The sequence below is a fragment of the Ctenopharyngodon idella genome, chromosome 7 (genome assembly GCF_019924925.1).
Source record: "Ctenopharyngodon idella isolate HZGC_01 chromosome 7, HZGC01, whole genome shotgun sequence".
Taxonomy (NCBI): domain Eukaryota; kingdom Metazoa; phylum Chordata; class Actinopteri; order Cypriniformes; family Xenocyprididae; genus Ctenopharyngodon; species Ctenopharyngodon idella.
The window spans coordinates 3,362,139-3,384,783 of record NC_067226.1 but is presented as its reverse complement, the minus strand read 5'-3'; the positions used below and the strand labels follow the sequence as shown (position 1 = coordinate 3,384,783).

At 37.3% G+C, this 22,645-nt stretch overlaps 2 protein-coding genes across 2 annotated transcripts in view; both read right to left on the bottom strand.

Moving 5' to 3' along the window:
* Positions 1-16,651, bottom strand: part of arrb2b (arrestin, beta 2b) — a 41,385-nt gene extending 24,734 nt beyond the window's left edge. Inside the window, exon 1 of the mRNA XM_051899678.1 lies at positions 16,393-16,651. Within this exon, the coding sequence (XP_051755638.1) occupies positions 16,393-16,415 (23 nt within the window). The 5' untranslated portion in view covers positions 16,416-16,651. The remainder of the gene's footprint in view (positions 1-16,392) is intronic.
* A 1,307-nt stretch (positions 16,652-17,958) lies between these two features.
* hmgb3a (high mobility group box 3a) lies at positions 17,959-22,645 on the bottom strand. The gene is made up of 5 exons (XM_051899643.1): positions 22,493-22,645; positions 20,386-20,607; positions 20,137-20,273; positions 19,637-19,811; positions 17,959-19,541 (listed from the first exon to the last, which is right to left on the bottom strand). The coding sequence occupies exons 2-5, from the start codon at positions 20,533-20,535 to the stop codon at positions 19,359-19,361; spliced, it is 645 nt and encodes a 214-aa protein (XP_051755603.1). The 5' UTR covers positions 20,536-20,607; positions 22,493-22,645; the 3' UTR covers positions 17,959-19,358.

Sequence of the window (22,645 nt, the reverse complement as noted above, 5' to 3'; positions counted from 1 at the left end):
ATTAATGGCTCAAGTCTCCATTAGTAGTTCTGAAATGACATTTTGGAATTATCATCAGAGGCTTGGGATGAGATGCGTAAGAAATTAGTCCCACACACAAGAGGGTTTTAAGGACAAAAACCTGTCTTTAAATACAACATCGGAACAGTGTCTGGAGGTGTGGTAACCGTAGTATAAGCGGAATAATTGACCAATGAATTATTAGAAAATAATGCACACCCAGGGTGTAACGACCACACCGCTTCACGTCATGGCTGCATTACCACCTCAGGTGAGCATTATTTCCTAATAATTCAATGGCTCATCGTCATTTATTCCTACTTATTAGCGACATGGTGGGATTCAGTTTATTGTTTTTTTTTCCAGTCTATGTTCGGAAAACTTTTAATATTTCCACAGTATTTAATATGCATATTGTGCAGAGCATGTGAATTATCTGTATGCACAGAATATCTGGAATAATTTCTAGATTTGCCAAAATGTGCAATACATATGGGACACACTGTATCCCATAATGCAATGCACTCAAGATTAACTTCCATTTCAAGTGTGATAATGAACAGACTGTAACTTTTTCATCTCTTGCTGATTTATTTGACAAGACGGTCAAGAGTTGTTATTTTTACACATAACTAAAAAAAAAAAAAAAATTACCATTTGTATTTTCAAAATAAAACAAGCACCGTAGTGAGGTCATGTGACTGTGTCACATTCTACTGTTTTTTAATACATCACATTTCTTGTAAAAAACAAAACAAAAAAACAAACAAAAAAACTGAAAGATGGATAAAGAAAAGCACTTGCAAAAAGATTGAACACGGATTAAGATAAGCAAATATGAATTTATAAGTTGCATTTAAAAATTACTCATTAATATGTTTACAGTTACATTTAACTAACATGTTTTAACATTTTCATTTCTATACTTACATTTTTAGTGATTTATTTACATTGTACCTGCACTCCAGGTCCTCTATAATAGTTTACTCTTGATATTAAGGAGAAAGTACTGTAACAAAAAAAAAAAAAAAGTAATAAAAAAAAAAAAAATGACACACTTTACCTTACATAACACCGCCTGGTTGGTTGACTAATGCTGTAATTGTAAGCAAGTAAATAATGAAGTGTCCAGTGTAATCAGGATACCACAGGCTATAAACACTGCAGGGCTGGTTGCTGTTTACGAACAAGATTATGGATAAGTTTACATCATTTTTTTCATGCAAAACCAAAGCAAGATCTGAGTGTGTGTGTTCGAATGTGTGTGTTTTCCCACATTATTGGCTGTCAGTTTTCTGCACAGCCAGAGGCTAAACCCAAGACTTAATACCAAATCACCCACTGAATTCTGCCTATTGTTTCGTCAGATTACAGTGTGCGTCATTTAATCAAGGATCGGGCGCTTTTCCAATGAGCAGCGACCGGCTAGAGACGCACTCGCCAATAAACACTAACACAAACATATGTGATTAACTCATATGAGGTACGTCAGGACATTTGGTATTTTAATATGGGTCACGACCAAAAAAGCTAATTCGACAGGAATGTCCGGGTCTCAAAAGCAACACTGTTCATGACAGTTCAAAAAAAAAAAAAATTGCGCTCAGCATATATAGATGCTAAAAACGTACACATCGAAAATTCAATGAGACAAAAGTAGGATGTGCCAAATTGCACGATCATGTTCTCTGTTCCTGTTTTTAGTCTATTTATGTGCTTTCATAATCCACTTTATGTCTAGGCTAAATCAGCTTACGGGTGTTTTTAAACACGGTTTCTGAACATTTTGTCTCTTGGGTGCTGCTGAAAGTTATTATGGAAGCTCCATCAGGCCATTCAAAGGCTAAAGTGAGAAATCAGGGTGCTAGAGAAGCTGACAGCACAGCACACTGGTAATTGCTGACTGAAGAAGATCCACTTCAGCTTTTAGGATCAGAAACGGCTCATGCGTCACTGAATGCGTCTGCGGTAGTGCTTGTGCTCAAGCATGACATGGAGCCAAAAATTGAGGTGAAAAAAAAATAAAAAAAAATAAAAAAATCAACAACAGAAGAATGGAATGAAAATACAGGGGGAGAAAGAAAAATAGACAATAGCTTTTGCATTTATTGATGGAATTAACGATTGACTGAGTAACGATCTAGACTGGTGCATGTACAAGGCCAGTAAAAGAGAATGAGTGATTAATAAATAAATGATTGGTTAGAGGCCGCAATTAAACTATAAATGGCTCATGATATACTGCCTTTCAATGTCAGATAACTGCGGAACAGACTGCTATGTGTAAACATTATGGCCTACTGTACATTAAACTGCAACTTTTGATTGTACCCTGCATCTTTCAGTTATGCAATACACAGAATAACTTTCATTTGCAAATACATAAATGGGTACAAATGAGCCTTCTTCATTTTCTAAGCGCCATGAATTATCTCTTTGTTACAAATGCAATCAATAAACGAAAAGCTGAATTATTAAAAACATTATTCTTATCAGCCAGGAACACCTCAAAATGAAGCTGGAAACAGAAAAACTATGGCATATGTAAATGACAGCACTGGAAAACAGACAAGTTGTAATGTACAATCTTTCTTCAATCTTTATAGTGATTACCGTTACATGGCCCCCTGATTTAAAGAAAGACATTTAAAGATGTCAAATTATTACATTAGTAAATACATTACTGAATTGTGCCAAAAGAGTTGTTTGGTCAGCTGACTAAAAATAATTTGTTAGCACGGCAATAGTCAATGTGTAACTACTGATAAAACACTAAAAAATGCAAACATTTCCTTTACAGCCATGCAGCAAACTGGTGACCTCTTAATTCCATGTAATATATATTTAAAAAAACAAAAAATGGTAAAAGTTCCTCCATGTTTCCTCCGAAATACTAGGAATCTGAATGTAGAAGTAAATAGGATATGTAGTCGAGGATCCATTTACCCCTGAAAATAAAAGGAGGGGGCGAGAAAACTGCACTTGTCAGAACTACTGTGATGAGTGAAAACACAGTGTTTAGGAAAGACTATAAAAAGCAAACTACATGACATTAATTTCATAATTAATGATATTAACATGACATTAATGTGCATAATTGTACTGTACTTGATTATGATTTGCATTATTACTCCATGTCAGTGAATTTCAAGACAATAAAAAAAAAAAAAAAAAAAAAACACCAGGCCTGAAACTAAGTGAAGGCCTTTTCAAATTTGACTGCTGACAGGTTGAGACTCTGAATGATTAGTAACGCTAATTGAGAACTAGTGTACTACATACACTGTCCAACAGTCCAATATATAGTAGCATTTTAGGGTGTACTCACACTAGGCACGGTTACCTTGAACCGAGCCCGAGCGCGTTTGTCCCCCTTCCCCACTATCCCGCTGGCCCGCACTCATATTGCACTTAATGTTCCGGGCCGGAGCACACTTACGTCATATACGATGCAACTTTTTGTATGGAAGAAAACAGGAAGAAATGCACGTTCGCTAAGATACTGCCTAATAGATTCATCATTTATGCTGCGCAGCAATTTTCACTTATTTCCACGTATCGGAGGATTACAAAGGCAGCTGACAATGGAGGATTTTGCAGCTTTATTCACAAACTACAATTATTGTTCATCAATAAGATGAGAACCAGACCCGTTATAAACCCAAATACACTCGAATTAATTACATTAATTGAAAAGTGTACTATCAAAGTAGTAATAAAGATGTTTGCCGTCATAACAATGACAGTAGCGCACACAAAAGTATCAGCTGTTCCGTGCTCCGGCACGGTTAGTGCGCACACTACATGCGAACCAAGAGGGCCAGGGACGGCTAAACGAACTGCGCCCGGGCACGACACGGAGCGATCACACTAGTCAAACGCGCTCGGGCACGGTTCAGAACGCCTAGAGTGAGTACACCCTTAAAAGTTTAAGGTAAGAAAGATGCATTAAATTGGTCAAAGGTGACTGTAAAGACATTTAAATTGTTACAAATAAATGCTGTCCTTTTGAACTTTTGATTTAAAGAATCCCAAAAACTATTAATAGTAAAAAGAAATATGTCTTGAGAAGCAAATCAGTACATTAGAATGATTTCTGAAGGATCATGTGACACATGAAGACTGGAGTAAAATTCAGCTTTGCCATCATAGGAATAAATTAAAAATATATTACAATAGAAATATAGTTATTTTAAATTGGAATAATGTTTCCCAATATTACATTCTTACTGTGTTTTTGGTAAAGTAAATGCAGCCTTTGGGAGCATAAGAAACTTCTTTCAAAACATTTAAAAATCTTACCGACCCAAATATTGCGAAAAGTAGTGTATTTTGATAAACATGAAATATGTAACTGATAGTTACTTTTTATCTGCATGATTAAATAATGAGTAAGGAAAGTGATAGTGAATAAAACCCATGGCTGATATTATATTTTATTCATCACACTTCAGTGGATGACACCAACTCCATTTCAAAGTTACACCATCTTTTTCACGTTTAATGAGTTGAGCAATAGATCAGAAAGTGATTGAAAATGACCATCATAGAGAAATGGACCATTTTCCTCTAGGAAATCTTTACAGGGACCACACAAAAGCAGCGTACAAGTGAACCAACTGAGAATAAATAAAAGAAACAGATTATCTGAACAATTTAACTTGACACTAGCTTTTATTCTTTCTGATTCTCACTTACATGTTTTAAGACAAGAAATGAAGGTCTGAAAGAGGAAGGATCCTCTGAAAAAAAAAAAACTCAGATAGAAAGAAAGATACGAAGGAGGTGTTAGTGACAGGACCTTTACAAAATGGTGATGCTTCAGCAATTAGCAAGCAACAATGTGGCACACAATGCCAAGATGGCACTCTCTCATGTCTTACACTTCGGCCCGTGTGAAAGATAACACACTCGGTCAGCATAATCTGCTCTGGTATAATTTTCTTCTGGTGAAATATTCCTCTAATGTTAAGGATAAACATTCATATGAGGTCCGAAATTACCTTGCCACACCTGCCAAGAGCGGGTGAACTGAGAAAAATATCAAGCCATGAAAAGAAAAAAAAAAAAAAAAAAAAAACGTAGCGATAGCTATTGGAGCTCCTTAAATGGAGAGCTTCACTCTTGGTGAGAGGTATAGGAAGCATAAGAGCAAAAAAGCTGATAATATAACAAGTCAGCTAATAAACACATTCCATTCTGTTCCCATATCAGTTTGAGGAAGAAAGGTTGCTGTGCTTTAGCAGAATCATCACATATATCCTCGTCCCGGTTTCCTCTCTCTCCAGCCCCAAAACCCGAAAAGGAAACCCGACCCTTTTCCACACTAACTCTAGGTACTATCATCAAACAGTTTAATTAGTCAGGAAATTAGAGATATAATAAACCTACGTCTCAAAGAAATCACATATTAAACCTAAATAAATAAAAAGTAGCCGAAGTACTGGGGACAACATTTCAATAAAAAGAAAAAATGCGGGGGAATCCGCAACATGATGGAAGAGAATTGCAAAAACACGATTAGTAAAGAAAAACGTTGACAGAAAAAGCTTGAAAAAGAGTTGAAGGCAAAAGGAAGAAACAGACAGAGCATGAGCGAGAGAGGAAGGAGGAGAAGAGTGGAGTCAGAGCCCTTGCCTAATCTTGTGGTGGTCACACTTCCTTTATTCTGCCTGTGCTTTTCCTGTTGTGTAGGTGTGAGAAACCAGCAAGGGTTTAAGCTATAGGCTGCACATAGATATATACGTAGATGCATCTATACATAGAGTAGAGACAGACAGCAGAGAGGCAGACAGAAGCCTCGCTGTGAGAGAGAAACTTGTGGAGAGCGTGAACGGTTCCAGTAGCACCTCGGTGTGAGGAAAAAGAAAGACACACAGGAATTTCTTTACACAAACCTTACCTTCTAGGGCTGCCCCCGACAACACATTTTTTTAGTTGACTAGTAGTCATTCATTTAAGAGTATAGTCGACTAGTCGCACAATTATATTAATGTAATTACTTGTATGTATACTGGGGGAATCTAAAAATGGTTTGCGTTTCAGGGCTGAGAAGAATATTATGCTAACATCTTTGTACATTACTGAGAAATACTAAGCCATAATATTGAGCTTTTGAAATGAAAATTAGCGCTCAAGTGCATGCAAAACACTTGCCACAGCACACCAGGAAAAGTAATGATTATGAATGTGTCGGGGAAAAAAAGCAAGGAGACTTACTGAACATTTTGATCATTTATTGATAAACTAGTGTTTTCTGAGTCAATGTCAGCTGTAAAGAAGGTGTTGACGATGCTGACCCGCCATCTCTGCAGTATAGTGGACACGCCGATAGAGAAATGGATGTTTTTATAGATTACATTTTTTTTTTTTCAATTTGAATTGCTCATTTAAAATTAAAAGCAGACATTTCAAGCTTTCTATAGACATGTCTGTCATGTCTGTGAAGCAAGTATTCGCTGAGTTTCGGTTCATTTTTGTGACACGCTCCAAAAAGAAGTTCACGGAGACTGAGACAGAAAGCACACCCTGTTTGTTGTCTTTATTTTACAAAAGTTTACAGTTTCACAGTTTCAAATAATGTATTATTACTCATATCTGTATGACCAAAAATGACAGAGTGTTTAAATTTTTTTTTCACTGTTATCAGAAATAAAATGCATGGATATGCACCAAATAAGAGTGTACATTTATCTAGGCTAATGTTAGAGCGAGTGGCCATGTAAAATAGCTGTGTTAGGCAACTACTTGCATGTTTCAAATGGTAAGCAATATTTGAGGTTGATGAATGATAGGCAAACATTTGAATTTCTGTATACTCTAATTACCACATGGACCACCCATGTTTTCACCACTTCCTGTGGAGTTTTTTTTTTCCTTCCTGCGACTAACAGACTAAATAATATTTGGTTGACTAAGCCTCTTCTTGTCAACTAATGTTTAGTGGACTATCAGCTGTTAAAATCTTCTTCACATCACGAACAGCAATTGATTTTTTGGGTTGTTTGGAGCTAATTTATAATTTAGAGCAGGCAATGTACTGAATCATGACCAGAAGAGGACAATGCAATAAGTATGAAGGTCTTCATAATGTATTATATCATTAATAATAGATTACCTTCAAAGAGTTTTCAAATATTCTAACACTATTCCTATATGATCGAGCAACTTTGTGGCATTTCTTTGGCTTTGCATTTGACTGTCCAGGCGGTTCAGTTACCAGTCTGAAAACATTCATATCTGTGAGGTCCAAAATTAGCTTGCCACACCTGCCAAGAGTAGGAGAAAAAAGAATAACGTCCAACCATAAATATGTCTGGATGCAAAACAATGACCTTTCCACAAATATGGACAAATTTAATGAGACAAATAAATAAACAATGATAAACAAACAGGTAGTAGATTGTATTAGTTGGTGCACTTCACGGTCAACAGGTGACACTGAATCAATGAGTTGCTGTCCAGAGGGTTTCAGCTTCCTCACTTCTACGTTTGGCCTGTCTAAATGTCAGTACAGAACAAAAACGACACAAGTTATGGGAACATAGTTAAGTATTTTCCACATAATAAAGTTCTTTCAGTATCATGCTGAAGTCTCCCTCTCAGAAACATACTCAATAACAACCCAACCTCAGGGCAACACGACCACTACAGCCTTGCCATAACTCACATGTACAAACACGTATAATACTCCCACATGCACAAACACACAAGGGAAAAATCTAAATGATCATTGAGAAAGATGCATGTAGATGAACACACACACGCAATGTGAGTGCAGAGATGAGAAAGGTACAAGTCATGCATTCGCTGCCTTCCTGAATATGCAGTTTGCGTCAACGGCGCTCTGCATGTGTTCCTGTTGCCTGCTGGCTCTGGGTGCGTGTTTGCATGTTTTTCTAGCTCAAGAGAGAACAAGGAAAACAGCAAAACTTAGATCAAACAGGCAAATATGGAATGAGAAATATTTCACGCCCTTGTTTATGGAAATATATTCCAGTTGCCACTGCAAGTCATGCTGTTGTCAGGGAACATTGTCTCAAGCCTTATGACCCTAATAATTTTGTCCTGTGCCCCATGAATTAAAGCAATGGACTAAAGCAAAAAAGATCATGATCTCGATTCAAACACCAACACGATCTCGTTCCTAAATGACAATGATTCTTGTGTCTATTAAACATTTGGCAAAACCACACCGGAACATTCAAATCTGTGTTGGCGCTGCCGCTGACCCCGAGAAAGCTTTTATCATGAAACAGCTTCACAGACTGTCTTTTCAACCACACAGTATTGTTTTTTCTGCATTACAAATATTCATATTATCACAGAAGAACTGGGATAAAAGTTTATAGTTCGGTTATAAACACTGATGTCAACGGAAGCGATCAAAATAGAGCAAATCACCTTTAAAAGGTAACATGGCGCTTACAATAACAATTGTATCGATTACATTGTTATGCCACCAGGGGGCAACAAGTGACTGTTGTATGTGTATGTATTTGTCATTGAATCACTCATTCAAGAGAGTCATTCATTCAAAAAAAATGCTGATTTAACCATTAATAAAACAAGAGAAGCATTTATGAGTGAGTCATTAAGTCATTCATTCAAACCGATTTAAAAAAAAAAAAAAATTCATTCAGATTCATTACATTTTTTAAACAGACTGCAGTAAATTAACATTTTGTCAGAACCTCTAATAAATTACATGTTATTTTGTTAAGTTGTCTGTTCAGAATCATGGGAGAATCGTGATCTCTGTTTGAAACAAAAAAAATTGAGATTCTCAATTTATCCAGAATCGTGCAGCTCTATTTTGAAGTGAAATTAATCAATCTAGTGCACTTTGAGAGTTCAAAATTAAGAGCTCCAACCCATGTTCAGTGCGCAAATTGAACAAAGAAAAAAGTCAGTGAATTGACTTGTACCTGAACTTTAAAGGGGACTCTTTTTAGATGTGATATAGTCTCAGTTTACATTAAATTCATACTGGTGTGGTAGCAACTACAATGACCACAAACTTAAAATACCACGTAACTTAAAATGACGGTTGGTTTACACATACAAACACAAATATAAACTCAGTATCAACACTTGTTCAGGACAACCACAGAGGGGAAAAAAAAAAAAACCCTTTGCCACAAAGGCAGCATAAATATATATACTATCACGGAAAAGAGTGTAAAACTTAAAAGTTGACTGATAATTGTCATGCGCTGATAGATTGTTTAAAAGCAATCATCTTTACAGTATTAAATATGTCAGTGTCTCTTTCAATTAAAATTACAACAAAATTAACATATAAAGAAATTCTCAAGTATGTACATGTTTTTACTCATGGATGTCCGACCTCGAGGGACTAAACAGAAGAAATGAACCGGCGAAGATTTCCATGTCAAAGAAGGCGGAGCTTCAGAGCACACCTACTTATTATGTAGTCACTTTTCTGGAAAGTTTGCTTTGGCAAGATGTTGGCAAGTGCAAAACTAACTTCAATTGGTCAGAAGTAATTTAATAAAATAGTTTAAATTATACACATCTTGTAACCGCGTTATTATTTTACTCTAGCCTGGTGGAGACTGAGACTGTCTCTGCCGCTGCTCACACACGCATCTTTTGCATCATTAAAATGTGATCTTTTTATGTGACCGTCAAGACATATCAAATGAAAGGTAGTGATTATCAGCTAATTCCAATCAGTGGCTGTGGTTATTTAGCCTCAGATACAGGATATGTTCATTCGCTTTTAAAAACAGGTACTGTTCGTTTATACGTTGAACGCACTTCTCGTGTATAAAAAGTACCTGTACACATAAGAGGCAGCAAGATCGCAAGAAAAACTTGACGTGTGCTGATAACTACACATTATTTAAGGCTATTTTTATACTCCTCACCCCTTCTGTACAGTAATCATTAGTAATCATACTGATCATTAATAAATTACAGAGAAACAAACAAACACAAACACCACTTGGCAGCAAAATCATGCTTTACAATTTACTATATGACTGACTTCATATTCTAGATACCTAATAGTTTACTTATCCTAAAGACATGAACCAGGAAATACTTAACATCAAGCCCTGATAACCTTAATGACTGTTAACAAATCCACCCACATGACAAACAAGTGGACACTCACGTTTGGTGTCATGTGTGCAGTAAAAACGGGATATTAGTGACGATGCAAATGTCTGAAATGCAAAAACCATGCAAGACCAAAGCATTGAGAGGATCCAGCAGGAAGAGACAGCACTGAGAAAAATGCAGACAGTAATGGATGGAGATAGTAAACGTGTGTGAGAGGGACTTAATCAATCTCACTGTTGTCTTAGGATGGAGCCAAGGGAAGCACCAAGGATGTCTGGTTATAATCACCTGTCAGCCGTTTACACATGCAGACAATTTACAGGACACTAGGCTAACCACTCAGACACCACGTGACGTCACAGAGCAAACGTGCACTAGCACCCATAATTAGAGCCTATTTTAAAGAGCTTGTTGCTCCTAATTTCAACAGCCCACATCTAGAAGCAAAGTTATTTGGAAAAAAGATATAGAGGTCAAGTACAAGCAATTTCCTAATTAAAACAGCAATATAATGGAAAAAAAGGAACCCAGCTGAGATTGCTTTTCCATTATATTATTTTTCCATTGCTGAGGTGTTGTGTGTGTAAATGTTATTTTTCTAGACCACTTCCTATTGGGAACTCAAACTGCTGAATTCCAGCTTTCCGTGATAAGAGCTTTACAATATCTTATATGCACAGGGCAATACTCCTGACAACAGAAAAAGTACAACACAGTTATTTTTAGAGAAAGACAGTTTGTTTATACAGGTTTGCTAAGACAAGAATCACTACTACGACTGCGCAAACATTGTTCAAACCCCAAGCATTAAGCTTATGTAACTCATCCCCAACTACATGGATGATCGCTTAAATTGTGTGGCTTGTTAAGGAAAACTATAATATTACTTTTCTAAGTAAGTTTTGTCAAGATCAGACCTGCGATTTATAGCTGACAAGATGATAAAATAGGCGAAAAAAATCCCAAAGTCTTACATTGAGGCTTTTTTGAGTAACCACCCAGAACACCCTATGGTGGCAAGTTCTGGGCTGGCAAGCACCACTTATTTTCTTCATAAAATGTAAAAATGTAGCGTGAGCTTTAGTTTTTGCAAGAGTGGCCTTATTCAGCACGCATAAACCCACAACATCTATGAAAACGAAACAGATGGAGCGGAACATCATTCATTTGGGACAAAATCCCGTGAGAGGGGTTAACTCAGTCCACAAAACTAGCCTATGTTAGAGGAACTGAGCGCCTGTTAAATGTAGAGACTTAATCCGTCAGTGCAGACAGGTGTCTAAATAGTCTCCAGTGAATTGACCTTTCTGCCTAAAATGAGATAATGGAGCCATCAGCTGATGAATTAGAGGTGTGTATATGTGTGAGAGATAAACACACACACAAACATGGGTGGCAACAGCAATACTGTGACCGTGTTGTGAGCCATCACTGATAGTACCCTTTCCATCTAGGTCAATGAGACTCTAGGGATAGTTCACCCAAAAATGAATTATCTATCATTATCTATCATTATTTACTTACCCTTATGACGTTCCAAACTCTATGACCTTCTTTCTTCTGCGGACCACAAAAGATAATATTTTTTAAAAATGTCAAAGTCATTTTTGCCCATATAATAAAAGTCAATGGGGTCTAATGTTGTTTTGGATCACTGTACGGGCAAAAACAGTTAAATTCTTCAAAATATCTTCTTTTGTGTTTCACAGAAGAATGAAAGTCATACAGGTTTGGAAAGGCGTGTGTGAGAAAATAATGATTTTTTTTTTTTTTTTTGGTGAACTATCCCTTTAATTGCACAAACAAAATGTTCCATTTCTATAGTTTACCCTGTTAAATGTTCACTGCAGACTAAGTGGAAAGATCATTGTGAAACTAGAGAGCCTGTAACGTTATCAATCACTGATGAAAGAGAGCGTGGAAAGGAGAAAAGGTGAGATTTACAGGCCGAAGTATAAGGGCATGAGGAGAGAATTAAAACATGAGAAGAGTTCATCACGCTCATGCTAATCGTACTGATGCGGATGTGATTTAATGGACCACATCAATCAATCACCCTACAAAATGAGGACAACATGCGAGTTTGAGCATGCAGATGTCACAAGCTGGAGTACGGGGATTTATACTAACCAGCCTCCAGTAAATCCCCAATCAATGTCGAACTCAGCTGCAGGATATTGCGCAAGTATGGTGCAAATACAAAAACACTGCTATCTGGAACTACATGACATGTTGTTCAGCATTTAAAACAAGTTTCCTTCCACTTTTCCTGTTCTGGGGCCTCAAAATCGTCCTACATTTGATCTTACGATCAGTTCTCAAATGTGCGTACGTGTGATTTAGAGAACGAACGTATGCACAAAAAACATGCATACGCCTCTCTTCCAGATGTGAAATCTACAAATTGCAAATGATATTAAAATTGCGCGCAGCTGAATGGTAACATATAAAAGAGCACCAGTCAACGTCCAAATGTTTTACTTGAGAATGGCGAGCAGCAAGAATTGCTCAGATTTCCAAATACCTGCAGTTCTCCGACTTTCTGCACAAGGAAAAGTGCGTACGTCTGCTTAGACCCTGACGTAGCGCTAAGCGCTTTTCCACGTCAAAGACCGTTTTTATAAATATGAACATTGGTGTGGGTTTTTGCGTATGCACACTCTAAGAACAAATCTGTGCATACACACATTTTATAAATGAGGCTCCTGGTCTTACCAAAGTGATTCCTGTGATTACAAAACTCGAAGTGACCTCACAATGCTTGATAAGCTCCCTTGAATAAGTCATGGCTCTTTTCACTCACAACTCTTGTCCGCTACCCCTTGAGAATGGACTGTAGAGCAATCGTAAACATAAACAAGCTAATAAAGTTTAGCTTGGATGTATTAAAAACAGCTGTACAAGTTTCAAATTAGGCAAACAGTCTTCCCGCTATTTCCTGCTTGAATCCTTCCTCTATCTCCACCTGCATTTCATTCTTCTTCCCATGTCGTCCATTGCTTGCTTCCTAAATGTTGCTCATTTTAATACAGTTGTGTTATTTACTCTTACCTGCATTGATATTAAGCCACATTTTCTTACACTTAAACTTATTTTTAAGCTTAGTTATTTTTAACTAAATTAGTCATTTTTATTTTGTTTTTGTTCACAAAAAGTATTCTTGTCGCTTTATAACATTAAGGTTGAACCACTGCAGTCACGTGGACTATTTTAACAATGTCTTTAGTACCTTTCTGGGCCTTGAAAGGTATTAAAAATATCTTAATTTTTGTTCCGAAGATGAACGAAGGTCTTATGGATGTGGAACGACATGAGGGTGAGTAATTAATGACAGAATTTTCATTTTTGGGTGAACTAACCATTTAACTTATTGGACCTGCGCTGCCTATTGATTTAGTTGATTTGAATAAATGTCTATAATGGCTAATATACAATGATCATAAAGCAAGGCAAGCACATCGCATGTATCTGACCTATTTTTAGCGCATTCAGTATGGTATTTGACTGTTCATAGATTAAGTAGTCTATTTCAAATTGATTGCATACAGTCTGTCTCCGGGGGGGTGGTTAGACTAGTTGACTAGTCGGTTGCATAATTTCCGTTTAAACGTTAATGAAATTAATCATGGCGCACATCCCTACTGAAAATGTATAATTACAATGAAACAAGGGCACTTTAATAAAGTAAAATAAAGTGTAACCCAAAGTAGTTTTGCCACCTGGAAAAATCTGGCAGACAAAATAATTGAAGTACAAAAATAAGACTAAACAAATAAGAGATCAATTACTGTATAAATAAACTTTGATGCGGCTTGGTTTTAGGGAAAAAAAAAAAACATATAAATGTAAAAAGAAAAACATATCACAGTATTGGCCTCTTGTTGATAAATCCTGTTTTATTAACCTGGAAAATGTGTAATTATCAAACATGAAAAAAAAAAAACCCATAACACACATAGAGGGGATTTCATAAGACCACCACACACCACTGTGCCTGCAAAATCCACCTACACCCCCACACCAGACAGCCTCCACAACAACTCCAGTGAGTCAACCACAAGAGAGGCTGAATCAGAATCTACCAAGCAGAAACAGGCAGGGCTAAACTATTTAGATCTATGAGGTCTTAGGTGACCAAATATGTTTATAAATAGATTTTATAATAAATACAACATTTATGTAGAGATAGCGAGCTTTAATTTCCCAAGGCTAATTTGAAAGCACAGAAGGGCCGATGACGCCTACATAAAACACCTCTTTCACAGCTTTGCAGCGCTATGAATGTGTGTCAATCAATATGCGCAAAGTTTGCTGTGCATGGCTTGCTCTATAGTGGGCTGATGAACAACTGCTCCCCACACACAAAAAAGTCATGCTATTTAATCTTATTACAATACAATAACTATGCAACAATCACTGCTCTCCTTTTTTCAAAGCAAACGTTCGCATTTCAGTGGCAAAACCAAACCTTGCGAAGTGAAATATAGAGGTTAACAGTATAGTTCATCCAAAAATGTAAATATTTCACCATTCACACACATCTTTCCTCCATACAATGAAAGTGAACGGTGACCAAATTGAAACACCCTTTGTGTTCCGAAGAAAGAAAGCCATGCAGGTTTGGTACAACGTGAGGTTAAACCCTGCGGTATCATATTTGATACATTAATTTCTAAGTTCTCTAAAGCAATCAAAACAATCTACTAATGTATATCCCTTCTGCCCTCTGGTTTTTATAGTAAGTAAATGCAAGAATAACTTTTGTTATTAATATTTTAAGATTAACAGTTGGATTGAAGCAATTTAGGTGTACGTAAAAAGTAGGAAAAGTAAGAAAAATCATGTTAAAATGCGAGTATCAAATATGATACATCAGGCTTTTGAGGAATGTCATCGACATTTATCTCTCAGTCATCGATGTAGTGGGTCGCATTATGCGTTTTGCCCCCACAATAAAACTAACTAACAGAGCTTTGGTCATAAAACTAAGCATTTATATATCATCTTACTAAGACAATACTGAAAGCTATTGAGTGACAACTAATATTTATAGGCATTTTATGCAAGTATCCTGTTATTCTGTAATAAAAATCTAAATGATTTACATTACAAGCTTACTTTTTGGCCATATACATAACAACATCTGCACCAAATTGCATATTTTTGTTCAGTTTGGACCTCTGAGTAAAACTGAAGTGACTGAAGTGTGTGTGAGCTCCATATTCCCCTATAATATAGCAGGCCATGCGAGATACAAAATATGCAAACTTTTGTATAAATCTTCAACAAACCGTTCCACGTCTAAAAATTTGATTTTGACAATTTCATATGATTTACAGGGGGGTCGCAAGATTGTGCCCTAAAATGTAGCCTATAGATACACGGGAGGCAGAAAGGCCGTGGGTTTCCTCTCCTCCTGATGGTGTGAGCCGTGACATGTAAGCAGAACTGAAGGCACAACTGAGAGGATTGCTGGGTTACTCATCAAACTCAGCGCACGTACATGGTCGCCCACGACTCGACTATCCATCTACACTGCGCCTATAGGGCCTATTCTGCACACACAGACAGAGAGAGAGGTGTTAAAATGAGATATTAGTCACATTAAAACACACTGTTTGCTGCTACAGGAAACGTCGAGGCCTTTTCTGAAAGTTGAGGAAGTGAGCGTGTAGTGATGAGCAGGAATTTCTCGCAATGGGTGCGACAGACTTTTCAGTTTCGGACAGTAGAGGGGAAAATAATGAACAGTGCTCGTTTACATGCATGCAGCATTACAATAACCTGTCGTAGTAAGTGCTTGTTATTGAAGCGAATAACAATGACAAGCCGCAGCGAGCGCTGCAAAAAATATCAGTCCGAACTTGAGTCCTCAAACAACAAGATAACATCAGATAGCGGCAGATAACAAGAGCTGTTAGAGCAACTACATGCCGCACTCCCACGCATAACTTCGAGATTTCAGTTGCAATTTCTTTTCTAGGGTGTACAAGAACAGAGCAGGGCTGTAGATTTACGGTGTAGCGTGCTGGTCAGTCACCCCACCCTGGGTGAAGTACATAAGATGTCCAGTGATCATGTTTTAAGAGCGCTTGCTTCGAGTGCCGATGCATATCCTGTAGGCTACACAGATCTAACGAGTACCTCACTCAAATAGACTAATAGGATTCCCGCGACATCCCTCCAGCCTCTGAGGTTTGGTGAGACTGTTCATCATAGGATGGGCTGTGAGAATATGATATCGTGACTTCAAAATAAGAAGTCAGAGCAGCAATTGAACCTGCGCGGAATACTGCCTCTTACCTGGTCCCCGCCTTGTCGCCCATCTCCGCAGGCCTTTTCCTTCAGTAAGGAGAAGATGCTTTATAATAGGTATTTAACTCAGCCGAGACTTCGAATAAAGCGTCCCTCCTTTCCTCAATCACTGCAACTCTCGCTGGCTTTCGCAGGGTAGTTTCCGCAGCCCAGAGACGGAAGCCTCTCGCTGCCGCTTCAGACACCAAGCAGCGACTGGGCTTTGGCCTCAGAGTTTGATAGGCACCGTGAGTAGCCAATCAAATGCTGAGAAATGCCTAACGTCATCCTTCGGGTCACGAAGTCCTCCCTCTTTGCCCTAGGGACTACCAATCAGAAATGTCGTTTAGAACGAACGTGTGATGCTTAGTACAGTATAAGGAAAAACTAAGACATTTACATATTTTACGTGTATTATATGGCGTATCCAGGAGTCTGTTCCGCGTCTTTTGGAGAAAGTGCGAAAAAATGTTTGCAATATAATTGACAGGATTTGGAAGGATTCTGCTTTTTCATCTAAATGTCAATCATAGAAATGTTATGAACGGATAGCATTAAAATGTCAAAATGATGAGACGAATGACATTAAACAGGAGAGCAACAGACTAAGAAGGACTTATAAACTTCACTTGGGAACTAATAGTTAATTTTCTCCAAGACAAACTAATATAGAGTTCATTTATGACTGCCATCTAATTTCAGTATGTCACTAATGTCATTATCAAAAAATCCCATGATGGCATTATGTAACGCATCCATGAACTCAAACTTGTATAATAAAATAGAGCCTTGCGCCATCTAGCGACTTATAGGTGAATAACACATATGAATCGGGACATTTTAGTTTGTGCCAAAAAATCAGGGATTTGTTGTCTAACCTTTGATCATTTAAGGGTCACCGTGATTTTGCCAAGTAAGACATGTTCCTGGATCAACCTATTTTGTTGATCCTGGAACAACATTCCAGTCTGAAAATTTATTCTTAACCCTATTCCTACTCCTAAACCTAATCCTACCCATAACTTATCCCTAAAATCAGAGGGGAAAGATAGGTGAATAATACTGATGCAGAAGCACCTAACCCTGGTTGCAAGCCTAAACTTGACATTAAACGGTAAACTTGTCCCTGAAATCTGATTGGTTGATTGGAATGTTGTTCCAGGATCAACAAAGATGTTGATCCAGGAACATGTCTTACTTGGCAAAATCATGATGACCGCTTATACATATTGCACCTGAGGCCATTATTTGCATTTTTAATTCATTTAAAACTATTCCTTATTTGGAATAAGGAAATCTATATAAGCTTCAAGCACTTTTGTTCAAAACTTGTACTCTATGCGCTGAGATTTCAGTATCACTGGGTGTCAGGGGCAATCATCATAACTTTCAACCTTTAGATACTTTTAAGGATCCATGGCTTACAGTGTCCCAAATCATTCCTACGCCCATTTTTAAATAAATATTTCATATACAATATTCTAGTCATTGTTTAGTTATCCACAATCATTAAGGCCCATTTATGATGGTTTCTATCTCGTGTTCTTGGTCTAAACACAGACATACAAAACACAATTAAAAATGTTTCAATTTAATTGCAAACCTCAAACATATAAAATGAAAATCATAGATACAGATAAGTACAGATTTATCATCAGCATTGTTTCTTACTTTATATTCAACAAAAATAAGGATCAAACTAGGGATGCACCATACTGTGACCATATCAATATTGGCCAATATGTTTTATGTTTCAATACTATCAGGGTTGTTTTTTTCCCCCTAATGCTAACATTAATCTTTTTTATGTCATATTTCAATAGTGTTAATAGTTCTTGTCTGCTTCATATTGCAACATTTTGACCACATTTTACACAAATCAGTATCTCTACATTGGTGCATTCCTAGATCACACAACAGTTAATATATAGGAAAGATAATATAAATATCTTTCCTACACTGATCTTGTATGTGCTAATATCTTATATAGTATAGTAAACAACATATAGCACACACCCCTGCAACAGGACTAACTGACGTGCTGGTGGCAACTGCTCTTTTGCACTGATTTTTTTCCTAAACTGGACAAGGAAGAGGAAGCTAATGATGGGCTCAGCATGAAATGTCTGATATCGGTGCACAGTACGAAACTGTGACACCTTTCCACATGCAACATATTACAATCATAAACAATATCTACTCAGTGTCAACCATATACAGAGCTACACACTCAGGAACCTCTTAAACAAAAAGAAAAATATAGGTCAGGGATTTACATATACAGAAAGGGTATTACTTGTTTAAAGGCCTTTTGTTATACAATTGGTAAAAGGATACAAACATGGGCTAGGAAGACACTGGGCTATCATGATGAAGTGAGAGCTTGACATGTGCACATGCACTCACACACACACACACAAAAAGCTAGAGGTAAGAAACTGTGGTAGTTAGGGTGTTTACACGACAACGGTTGTACTAAACACAAAAAAGTTTTTCCTTTGCGTTTTTCGCGTATAGGCGACGTTGTCAAAACAATCCCTGTTCACACAGATCTGCGACTAAAAATGTTGTATTATGCATGCCAGGCCAGTAGTTGGCGATATCACTTTCTAAAGAAAGACTACGCACCTATAGACTGAACACGTACGGCATCACCGTTTTCACAAATTTGCGTTTTTGTAGACTGTAATGGAATCGTTTTCAAAAACTTGCACTTTGATTCCCGTTTTCAAAAGTTTTGAAACGGCACTGTCGTGAAAATGAACAGCCAAAATGCATAAAATGTTTTCCGTTTTTAGTTAAAATGGTGTCGTGTAAACGCCCCCTTAGTCTCTCGCCAACAGTACAAAAAAAATCCACCTCTATTAAAACAACATCTGGCTATGAAAGACCACCAGTGTATTCCGTATCTACTGTACTTTAAATGGGAGGGGAGGGGGGGTGGTTAATATAATCAAACACACAAAAATGACAGTCTATTCATCATCATCGTATTCATCATCATCCTCTTCCTCGTCTTCCTCCTCCTCATCATCATCTTCATCATCCATATTGCTCTTCATCATGGGTTTTGGAGCCATACAATTCGCCATCATTCCCATGGGCACGGGCACGGACACACTCCCAACCTTGCCCTTCGTCTTGTAGTCCGCAACATCCTGCACAAAAAATAAATATTGTTAAATTGTAAAACACTGTAACTGTGATATGTTGCATGGTGGAAAACTATTAAAGCATCTAGTTGGAGACATGCCTTTTGATACTTGTCCTTCAGCTTGTTGGCCTTTATCAGGTAGGGTTGTTTGTTGGAATCTGTGAGGCTGTTCCACTGTTCGCCCAGTTTTTTGGCCACGTCTCCGATACCCAGGCTGGGATACTGAGCCTTGATTTGTGGACGATGATCCGAGCAGAATAAGAAAAATCCAGAGCTGTTGATCATAAAAGGTGGCAAAATATAATGATTCATCAAAAATGGTAAGATAATGATTCATGAGCAATGATAACACTTTTTTTATATGGTAAATGAAATAAAAATGTTTATAATATTATAATAATAATAATCTAGCAATCTATTATTTTAAACCCCTACGCAATAATTAAAACACCAGAATATTAGAATATATTTGGCAGGATAGCAATTGAAACCCTATCTGCCTTATACAGCATCAAATCAACAAAATACCCTTCATAATAAATGCATATAGGCAATTTTCTAAATAATGAGGTAATTCAGCGTGTGGTATGTCTACTCACGGTGGTCTCTTGGGTGCGTTGGGATCCTTCTTTTTGCCTCTCTTTCCAGGCATGTAATGCATCATCTCCTGATCATAACGCACCTTATCCTGTTTGGCCATGTCGTCGAATCTGGATTTCTCTTTATCGGACATCGCCTGTGCAACAAATCAAGATAATTTTCCATTGAGAATATGAAAGTACCTCTGCATTGCTTTATTTAAATCATTTGAGTCAAATAACATTAGAAGATTTCATTGCAAATCTAACCTTCCATCTTCCAGAGCATCTTTTGGAGAATTCTGAAAAGCTGACCGGAATCTCAGGGCTTTTCTTCTTGTGCTCCTCTCGGCATGTCTGAACGAAGTAGGCATAGGCAGACATCTTGCCCTTGGGCTTCCTGGGGTCCCCTTTTGCCATTTTCGTTAGAGTGAGAGGGGCTTAAGTCCACTAAAGTCTTCTCTTGTGCTGTATTATTATTATTTTTTTTATCTAAAATAATAAGAATAAAGAATATTAAAACAACAGAAAAAAAGAACCTTTTCTGCCAGGTGTGGCTATTAAAAACTTGTCAAAATGACTCAGCCCCACTCATTGTGCTTTTGTATTTTAGATGGTACAACATTTCTAAAAGCAGTGGGGTGCAGGGCTTATTAAACTAAGATGATACACAAAGGGAATTCCAGACCCGTCCTTCTTTCATGGGGGATGTGAACTGATTTTTAATGAGACTGATTGGTGTTCACTGCCCGTTTTTGGAAAATATAATGCGCCACCACCATATTCTTTGTGACTGTGCAATAATAATTAGCAATAGAATTTTTGTTATTATTTAACAATACGATTACAGTACTAATTTTATTGATTGTTGTTATTACTAGCAAAAGTTTGGACTACTCTATTGCACAGACATGAATTAACTTCATACACAGTCTAGGTTATATATCAGCACACTTGGGCGCTCATGTGACGTGGTGGTAGCCTGTAAAAATTGGCTACTAAAAACAGAAAGGCCATCGGCTAAAATTATTCAACATCCTTGACATAAATGTATTTTCATGACAGAAAGTGCTGTTTATTTTAGTAAATCTTGTATGCCTTATTAATATTTTATTTTGAAACCAATTACTGTTCTTGGTTTAAACTGCATTACAGCCTGTTTACAAGCATATAGAGGCTGGTATATATAGTGACTGGTATAAGCCCTGCCTTGCGCTGCTGTTCTTCATTCATTAAAATGGCTTCTTTGCGGAGCGAGCAAACAGATGGGTTCACCGTGCAACAAAGCAATACACACCCCCTCGGGTTTAAAAGACGATTCTAGCGATACAAAGGCTTTAATGAAAAGAAAAACATATTTATCAACTAAAACAAATGTTGTACTTTTAGTTTCAAATGACTGTAGAAGGCTGTCAGGTCGTATTTTAGTGTATTTAACTGTTTTTCTAAGTTGAGCCCTAGCTGTCGCTTGGCGCAGTGCTGCCTTAACAAAGAGCACAGCCAGCCATTGCCTATGCGAATATATCCAGCGCGACTGTCAAGCTGGAAAAGATGATAAATCGCTATGCACTGTCTTTATTTTAATACAGAGAGTTAGAGATAGACATTTGGGAGCGAAAGCGAAAGGAATGGGCAAATTGAACCTAAAATGGATGTTTTCTGTCTGAAATTGTCCCGTCCTTGCTTCGTGAAGGAATAGCTGCTCGTCAATGGTCTCAATCGCCAGCCATTTTAATACACGGCAGGCGCGCTTGTTTATGTTGGGAAAGGAAAAATGCAATAACATGTTTCCAGCGCGTATACAGATGCATATTTCACACAATATGATAGAGAGCAAAGAATAATTGCATAAGCGAAGGGTCTCGCGGACAAAATATTACATTACGTGGAGATGTCATCGAAATCGGACTGTATAGAAGAAGGCAGGGTGGCTCATAGACAGGACATAGCGAGCCATATTCAGCAGCGATGCGCGTGAAGAATACAGTCCGGGAAAAAAAAAATCAACTTTTAATCATACCGTTAAAAGAAAAGAAAACATGATAACAGTAAATCTGAAAAATTACGTTTGACCTCTATACAAAAAAAAAAACATTTTTATTTTATTTCCACACATTTCTATGTTTTTTTTTAGAAATTGGCAATACCTCAGAAAGACAAAACGCAATTGGCAAACAAGCCGCAAATATACATAACTCCTTCCTGACCTTCACATATGAACGGATTTATAAAAAAAAAAAAAAAATCACATTTCTTCTGCTTTATGGGAATAAATGTTAGTTTCACATTTTAAAAATTTATAAATGTGTATAAATTGAAATATTTAAGCTACATATGAATTAAATAAGTTGTGTTAAATATTAGACGGTTTCCGTACCTGTGTTGTTGAGTTGATTGAAATCTCGCCACTGTCTTCCCTTCTCTCTCCTCTTTAAACCCCATGCGCTCAGCCTCGCGCTAGCTCAACACGAGACCGGCCTGATTGGCTAGGCAGTCTCGCCGATTCAAAACAACCTCCATTCCTCGCCAT